Here is an 8749-nt window from a genome sequence, read left to right on the forward strand (position 1 = left end):
TCCAAATATAGTAAAAATTTCTTAATAAAAGTATTTGCTAATACATTAAAAGTACAAAGGTATAATCAATATTTTTTATGTAATAAAGTATAATAACTATTTTTTAAATAAATTCTTACCATTATCAGTTACTTAACATCATTATAAAATTGATGCTAACATTCTTATGGAAACTAAAATAAAATAAAATTGAAGCCAATGAATTGACTTCTAATTAAATTTCTTTTACATTTTATTATATGGTGACACTTAGAATTAGTTACTGCAGTCTCCATCCTTATATACCTATGTATTAGACTATTTTTATTTGATTGATGGTTTCTTTTTATAAGATTCTCTTCTAAAATGTATTAATTATTTTATTCTATAATGTTTTTAATTAATTATAGTATTCTTTCTCTTAACATTAATTAATTTTTTGTGAGAAATAATTAAGTAAAAAGAAAAATAAAAAATAATTTTGAAAAAATATAAATAATTAATAAATTTAATATAATTAATTAAATTAATTATTTTTTCAAAGAATATGAATTAATGTAAAACATATTAGAGACGGAGGTAGTACTGCATAACATTCTCTCATTTATCAATATAGTTGGTTCATTCTTGTAGTCAATTTTTAACCTGAAGGAATTGTATTTCCTTCATCCATTCATGAGTTTTCCAAAAGAAGGGACCCACAGGCGGTCGAAGTCGCCACGTGGCACTGTAAGCAGGGGCGCGAGTACAATCCTTGACGCTGCTGCAACGTAGCAGATCTCCCCTGCATTGCTTGCAACCATGGTAGCCTAACCTCCCTTTCTTCTTCTTCACCAGCCCAATTTCTTTGACCTCCCGTCTATCTCTCTCTTGCTCTCTCTGTCCGATCCCATTCGGTTCCAACGAAAAGAAGAAACCCTAGACCTCGTCGTTTCTCACTTCTCTCTCATTTCGCACCTCGATCCGTGTGCGTGAATGTCCAGAGGCGCGTGGCGATGACGACGGGGAAGTCTGATTTGGTGTCGATCCGCGTTCCCTACAAGAACCTCCACGACGATTCCTCCGCCCCCGAACTCGAACTCGTCGACGTCCACCACCGCGGCAACCACCGCAACTCGCCGCCGCCGAATCACTCTCCCTCGCCGCCGAACAGCAACAACGCTCCGCTGCTTCATCTCGTTCTCAGTTGCACCGTCGCCGCCGGCGTCCAATTCGGCTGGGCCTTGCAGCTCTCTCTCTTAACGCCCTACATTCAGGTCCCTCTCCCTCTCCCTCTCCGACTGAATAATTTTGACTTTTTCGATATTACGGTTTCGTCGTTGACCAGATCCTTCTGTAATCGGAACCGGATACTCTACGGTTCGTAAAGGATGCAATTACATCCAATGGCGGATAGTTAATGTATTCATATTATAGCATTTTTTTAGTAATTAATTAATTATAATGGTTCAGATCGTATGCAGTTGATTTCTCAACTGTAGAGGATCTCAATCCTTTTGCAATCTCATTGTTGATTTGGATTCGATTTTAATTGTTGAATTTGCAATGTTGAAGGAGTGAGAGAGTGCTTGTGTGTGTGCAGTGTTTATATTCAACTTTCCGATTAACTGTGTGCTTTGTTATTGCGTTTTGGTGCAGACGTTGGGAATAGGACATGCGTTTTCTTCGTTTATTTGGCTCTGTGGCCCCATTACAGGTCTTGTGGTAGGTTTCACTCTTCCTTTAATCTTTGAATTTCATTTCATGCTTTTGCTCACAGTTCTTACTGCTGCTGCATTGGTTCATTTTAGTGCTCCATTGAACGTATTTGTCTATTGTCTGATCAATTGGCATGCATACCTAACTGTTGGTGAATTAATGCTTGTCATTCTTGCTGCTTCAGCCTTGTTCATTGTGATTTAGATCTGAATTGTTCTTTGCTAAAAGTTAGAAACTGATATTTGTATTGTGGAGTACTTTTTGTGGAATAGAGAATTATAAACAGTGTGATACGTACAAGTTTATGCTTTGCTCTTGTTGGTTTGGAACTAGAAAATCACGTATGTGTCTCAACTTTTCATTAGGTTCAACCATGCGTTGGTATTTGGAGTGATAAATGCACTTCAAGGTTTGGCAGAAGAAGACCATTCATTCTGGCAGGATCTCTTATGATATGTCTGGCTGTAAGCATCGGTGACATTGATTGTTTACTCTGATTTTATTTTTTTATGCTACATTACACATATGCTAAGTCAAGTCTTGTAATTTAGGTGATATTAATCGGATTTTCTGCAGACATTGGATATGTATTAGGTGATACACACGAGCATTGCAGGTTTCTTTTCTCATCCTTTCGTTATTTCCTTACTCATTTTATTTGTCTTTTTAAAATTCACAGATATGATGACCTTAGTTAGACATTAATGAAATTCATGTCTGAAATTGTAGAACATTTAAAGGGACCCGAACAAGGGCTGCTCTTGTATTTATTCTTGGGTTCTGGATGCTGGACCTTGCTAACAACACAGTGCAGGTAAGCTTGTTAAAGTAATTGACATGTGCTTCTGTTATATTAACTTCATACTGATTCAGTTGTGCAGCTGAAAACTAAATTCCCCTTTATTTCTTCAATTTAATTTGTAGGGGCCAGCTCGAGCACTTTTGGCTGATCTGTCTGGTAAAGCTTGGCTGTCTCACTTGTTTTTCTTGTTCAAATTCTCAACAACCACAATCGGGATTATTGATTTTCATATTTAATTAAATACTTGTTTGGTAGTGAGGAGCCATCATGGTTTAATAAGTTTGCTTCTATTTAGGTCCTGATCAACGCAATGTTGCAAATGCTGTATTTTGCTCGTGGATGGCAGTTGGGAACATCCTAGGATATTCTTCAGGTGCTAGTGGAAAGTGGAACAAGTGAGACTTTGCTCATATGTTGTGCTTATTTCATATTTCTGCACATAGCTGTCTATGTAATGTCCATTCTGCGTGTGCTTTTTCCTCTAATTCTGTCACCAATATTTGAAACATGTTCTTGTTAAATCAATAATTGGAAATGAGACAACGGAGATAATTGATTTTCCACTTATGAAAGGATTATGCAAGAACATAGCCCTAGATAGGAATAATTTAGCCTATGTTAAGGATGACAGAAGTGGTTTTGATAAATAGATTAATGTAAATCCAAAGTTTAGGAATTGGGTTATGTTATTGTTATTTTCGCTCTGCAGAAATATGCTGGCTTTGGATTTGTGTATGTGTTTTACTGTTGTTCTTTCTATATTTCCTGCTGTTTAATATTTCACCCTTTCTTACCTAAGCAGATGGTTTCCTTTCTTGACAACTAGAGCTTGCTGTGAAGCCTGTGGCAATCTTAAAGCGGCATTTCTTGTGGCGGTGGTAGGTTACTACTAAGTTCTGCCTGATTGGGCCTTCATATTTTACTTCTTAATATTCATTGTCAGACATCATAAGCATGACTGTTCTTTGAATGGCTATTTTTTTTCCTTATTACTGAAAAGTAAACACTCTCCAGTTTTTATAGTTGTTTTCTCTATTCATTTATTTTTATTAATTCTCTTGTGGAACAACATCATCTTTACCTGCATTATCTTATGAGTCAACATCATCTATACCTGCATTATCTTGTGGCTCAACATCTCTACCTGCCTTACTGTTCAATGAAAGCAAAGAAAAGCACCATAAAAAAAAAGGCAGTGCTGTTAAGGTCTGAGATCGTCAGCTGGCAGATCTGCCAAGTTAAATCATATACTGTTAAACCTAATGATTTCAATGCATAATATGTTTAATAGCTGGAATCTCATCATACAATAATGGCAGGTGTTCCTGACATTATGCACACTTGTCACCCTATATTTTGCTGATGAGGTTCCACTTACTACTGCAAGTCAACATCATCACTTGTCAGATTCTTCTCCTTTACTGGATGAACAACAACAAAATGGTGTTGAATTTTCAAAATTAAAGCCTTCATCTGTTATGGATGAATCCAATAGTACGCGAACTGAGGATCACATTGAGAAAGATGCAGAGCTGAAACATGGGAATTTCAAAGCTAGGGAAGATCATGCTGAAAATGTAATGGATGGGCCTGGAGCAGTATTGGTAAACTTGTTGACAAGTTTAAGGCATTTGCCACCTGCTATGCATTCTGTCCTGGTTGTAATGGCTCTCACTTGGGTATGTACTAGTATTTATTTGCAAAGGTTTCTGTTGATATTTGTGTTTTCAAGTCGGTTGTGTTGTGAATGCTATTAGCCTAGTGTTGGTGCTTCCCATTTGAAATCCTTCTTATGTTCATTTCAATCCTGTCTACCTGCAGTTGTCATGGTTTCCCTTCTTTCTGTTTGATACGGATTGGATGGGCAGAGAAGTTTATCATGGTGATCCAAAAGGGGGCACTTCTGAAGTAGATCTTTATGATCAAGGAGTTAGAGAAGGTGCATTTGGTTTGCTATTGAATTCTGTAAGAACTCAAAATTGAGCATATTTATTTTCTCAAGAGATTTGTCACAAGCTTTAGTGATGATGATCTGGAACTTTTTTATTTTTCTTTTATTAAATTGACTTTCTGGATTTTTATCCTGCCCAATTATTGATCTGAGTCATCTGACATTGCTTTTATGGCTTGATAGGTTGTCCTTGGAATTAGCTCTTTCTTCATTGAACCAATGTGTAAATGGATGGGTGCAAAATTAGTATGGGCACTGAGCAATTTTATCGTCTTTGTTTGCATGGCTAGCACTGCTATCATTAGTCTTATTTCCATAAGAGATTATTCTGGAGGGATAGAACACGTAATTGGAGCAAATGAAGCAATCAAGATTGCTTCCTTGGTTGTGTTTGTTCTTCTTGGTTTTCCTCTTGCGGTAAGTACAAGGTGTTTCATTTCCACATTTAAACTTTTTTATTCAATCACCAGATTCCTTTTCCTTATTGATCTCTCAAGCAATCATCCTAGCTTTGATTAAATATCTGTGGAAGTTCATGACAAGATAAATTTCTCATGTTTGTGGCAGATTACCTATAGTGTTCCCTTCGCTGTTACAGCAGAGTTGACTGCTGATTCAGGAGGTGGCCAAGGTTGGTATTAGTTGTAGATGATGTCCTTAACATTTGGTCTTTTAAATTTCTGATTTCAAGGTGTTGCTTGGTTGTGCAGGATTGGCTATAGGAGTTCTTAATCTTGCAATTGTTATTCCTCAGGTATTTTTTTCTTCTTCTCAAGCATTACTCTGTCTGTTACTCCACCTTTCTTAGAGAGTGGACTGTTTTGAAGTTACAAAATTATATTGGATTTTTATTTTGTTTTATCATTGTTTCTCGTGTCTGTCCATATTACTGTTACCTATGTTGTGCAATTTGGTATTTTGATCTTTCCTATGCAATTAACACTTTCTCCCCTATCTTCTTCCATATTATTAACTTTGGATAAAATTCCAATGGACTTGATTATAAAACAGGATGCTTAAAATTTATTAGTGCGACTGAAAAACACATTGTATACTTCTAGGTGGATTTTTTCCTGTATTCTTCTAAACTTGTCTCCATTCATTTCGTTCTAGTTTGTAGTCTCATATTATTATTTGTTATATCTGGATGAAACTGTTGGCTTCATGGCTAATAAATGACTGATTATAACCCAGACTTTGTATTAGTTGTCCGTAATCAGTCTCACTCTCTAGTCTGTAGTGGAATAAGACATTCTACTCTTTTTTAAGTTTGAATTTCTTGTAAATGTTGTGAATTGCGTTTTGATGTATCGTTGGCATCTTTAGATGATTATATCCCTTGGTTCTGGTCCTTGGGATGCTCTCTTTGGCGGTGGCAATATTCCTGCATTTGTTTTGGCTTCTTTGTGCGCCCTTGCTGGTGGTGTCATTGCAACTCTCAAACTGCCTGATCTCTCTAGTAGTTCATTCCAGTCAACAGGATTTCATATTGGCTAGCCATTGGAAGATCTAACCTGATAATATTTTAACCTGTACATGGTCCTTTGAAATCGGGAGTACACCCAAAATATGGAGAGCCGGCACGGTGATTGCGTGTTGTGTTGCTTTTCAACCCTCAGAAGGCGCATGCCATATTCAAATTCATTCATTTTTCCCCCCACGTTGTGGGTGTCTGTATTTTATATAATGTAACTGACTGCACACAGTAGAAGAAAAAGCTTAGGTGCATATAGTAACACGGCTTTGTAATCTGCTATTCCCTCATGCGTTGTTTGGACGACAAGTGAAATATAGAGGGAACAAAAAATAAGAGATAGAGGGGATGGAAATGAAAAATAGAAAAATATGTTGTTTAGATGAATAGCAATAAAAGGTTTTTTTTTGGTTCATTTGGATGAATGAAAGAATTGACAAATAAATAAGCTATGTAAAAATATTTATATATTAAAATTAATTTTAACTAAAAATTTGAACCTTTTACTTTAACATAAAATTATTTGTAATTTTATATTCTTTTTCTGCTCAATCAAAAATTTATTATTTTTTATTGTGTTTCTCCCTTTTCTATTTTTCCTTTCTGTTTCCACACATTCAAGCATGGTTAGTGATTACAATATGATGAGATCAATTTGAGAGTTAATAGTGTTTGGAATATAGCTCAGATTCTTTGATCAAAGAATTCTCGGTGGAGTGTCCAATTAGATTTGGTTAGAATGTGTGACTGGACAAATGCTGTGGCAGATTTGTTGAAATTACAATACATTGGAATGTAGAGCAGTAGAGCACCATAACCTGGAAGTCCTTTGAATCTATCTTCAAGGGATGTTTGTTGGTGTCTGCTGTAATATAGAATTTGCCAACGGTTGTCTAGTACCTACTTTGGGAGGGAAGCATGGTGCGGTTAAAATATGTTGCTCCTTAATCGAAAGAGATGAAGTATACTATACTAGAGCTAGAAAATGAGAATGAAAGTGATAACGACAGGCCTGTGAACTTTGATTAAAAAAGCCCAATATGACAAGATAATTTTTTCTTTAGTATACAGGGTTTAATCCCTGCTACCCCTTTTCCTTGTTGTGACAAAATACAAGTATTACTCAAATACTGTCAACATGTACTTTTGTAAGGATTATTCATCTCCAAGACAAGTTACTTGTTGTATTAGGCATTAGAAATGAACATGGGTTGTTATGTCTTCTCGTTTGCCACCACCTACGCTTGGAATTCTGCGCACGTACGCAGATATGCGCACGTAATATATGTAAGGATCATGTAATAAAACAGTAATCACTTTTATAATCCAAGTTGGTGCACTAAAAGTTAAGTTTGCCTCATAGCAAAACAAACCTTGTCGGGCGTTGATGCAGGCTTGCCATGTGCTTGGGTGCAGCTAATCTATCTATTGTATATTGTTGGCAGGTCAATTCTGTCTTATTTTCCTTCTCTTCCTTTCCTTTTGCTGCTAAGAAAAGGTTAATCACCTTTTAGATAATAAAATGCCAGTAGCAGAAAGCAAAATAAAAGTGTTCCTTGTACATAGCCCAGTTGATTAAATCAGCCCCTATTCAGCTATGCACACACGAAAGGAAAGATACAATTTATTTCTATCTTTATAATTTCATTTCAGCTCCTTAAGTTGCTATTTTACATGATTGTGTATTCCAAACGTATATTAAAATTACACTCCATACCAATTGACTTTTTGATGATTAACTTATTTAATGGAAAATGATGCACGTGTACTATTACACTAATTGACACAGAAAGAAAAACAAATGTAGGTATGATAAGTGATATAAAAAAGAGAAATGAAAATAAACAATAAGTGTTAATAGAGTATTTGTGATGCTTCGATGTCCACATATAATAATTTTTATTTAATATATTCCAATGAAATTGTCACTTAACACCTTTTAATATTAATAAATATTTGACTTAATTATAATTTTAGTCTCTTAAGTATTGTAAGTGTGTGATTTTAGCTAGTACTGTATGCTTAATGCACCAATCTAAAAGTCCTAGATTCGCTTTCTATGCCCCTCATGCTTAGCATGTCCATCACATGCTTATCTGTAGGAGCTTCACACTTAGCACATTGAGAACACATTTAGTGTTATGCACCCTCAATCTAAAAAACCTCATGTTTAGTGCAGGTCACCAATTAGAAACCCAAATATCATGCACATTGAGAACACATCTAGTGTGCTTAGCTCAATTTACTAGATAGAAACCTAGAAATATATTTCGCTAAGCACACATTCATCATTCTTAGTGCAAGCCCTTAAACATGAACCAAAAAATTCATTGCGTTGAGCACATATTTAGCATGCTTAGCACCAATCAATTCTTAATCATTTATATAATCATGCAAAATCATCAAAACCATTAATCTCCAAACCTAGGGTTTAATGGGGAAAAACCAAGAAAAACAACAATCCGGGTCGAGGAGGAATAGGGGGAAGCACTCACCTCATGATCGTATAGAGTTGGGCTCTAGGGCAGTAGGTCTCTAATCTATGTTTTTCTCCTTTTCTTTTCCTCTTCCTTCTCCCCTTCCCCTTCCCTTCTTTTTTCTTTTCTTTTGTTCAAAACTTTCCTTCCCATCTCCTATTTATAAATGCATATGTGTGTGGGCTGGTAAGCCTTTGGTTCATCTCTGGTCTCAAAGTCCCACTTAGGTCCTATTACGTTATCCCTTTAACTTCCACTAAACAGGTAATTATTAATGCTTATGACTGTTTTAAACCATTAACAATATTCTTATATCTAATGTATAAAATTAGGAATGTTACGGTGTGGGCATGACTACATTGTTGTGG

General features: G+C 35.8%; 1 protein-coding gene and 1 long non-coding RNA gene across 3 annotated transcripts; one reads left to right on the forward strand and one right to left on the reverse strand.

Annotated features, from left to right (window-relative positions):
- Positions 1 to 666: 666 nt before the first annotated feature.
- Positions 667 to 6319, forward strand: LOC114397661 (sucrose transport protein SUC3-like). 2 transcript variants are annotated; one of them, XM_028359814.1, is made up of 14 exons: positions 667 to 1235; positions 1618 to 1683; positions 2043 to 2141; positions 2229 to 2293; positions 2407 to 2491; positions 2602 to 2635; positions 2775 to 2874; positions 3282 to 3357; positions 3799 to 4158; positions 4301 to 4444; positions 4614 to 4847; positions 4998 to 5061; positions 5141 to 5184; positions 5757 to 6319. In XM_028359814.1, the coding sequence occupies exons 1-14, from the start codon at positions 975 to 977 to the stop codon at positions 5925 to 5927; spliced, it is 1803 nt and encodes a 600-aa protein (XP_028215615.1). In that variant the 5' UTR covers positions 667 to 974; the 3' UTR covers positions 5928 to 6319. The 2 variants fall into 2 exon arrangements, with proteins under 2 accessions (XP_028215615.1, XP_028215616.1); XM_028359815.1 differs by lacking the exons at positions 667 to 1235; positions 1618 to 1683 and having other exon boundaries at positions 2075 to 2141; positions 2254 to 2293.
- Positions 6320 to 6490: 171 nt separating this feature from the next.
- LOC114394957 lies at positions 6491 to 8517 on the reverse strand. Its single transcript, XR_003662890.1, has 3 exons — positions 8400 to 8517; positions 7278 to 7389; positions 6491 to 7156 (listed from the first exon to the last, which is right to left on the reverse strand). It is a non-coding gene; the product is annotated as an uncharacterized LOC114394957 (long non-coding RNA).
- Positions 8518 to 8749: the final 232 nt, after the last annotated feature.

Source organism: Glycine soja, chromosome 18 (genome assembly GCF_004193775.1).
Source record: "Glycine soja cultivar W05 chromosome 18, ASM419377v2, whole genome shotgun sequence".
NCBI lineage: Eukaryota > Viridiplantae > Streptophyta > Magnoliopsida > Fabales > Fabaceae > Glycine > Glycine soja.

What these genes read in the sequence shown, in the direction of transcription:
- LOC114397661 (XM_028359814.1), top strand. Translation starts at nt 975, where the DNA reads ATGACGACGGGGAAGTCTGATTTGGTGTCGATCCGCGTTCCCTACAAG. An exon ending in CTCTTATGATATGTCTGGCT is followed by an intron (nt 2,142 to 2,228) that starts GTAAGCATCGGT and finishes CTTGTAATTTAG; the next exon opens with GTGATATTAATCGGATTTTC. An exon ending in CGGCATTTCTTGTGGCGGTG is followed by an intron (nt 3,358 to 3,798) that starts GTAGGTTACTAC and finishes CAATAATGGCAG; the next exon opens with GTGTTCCTGACATTATGCAC.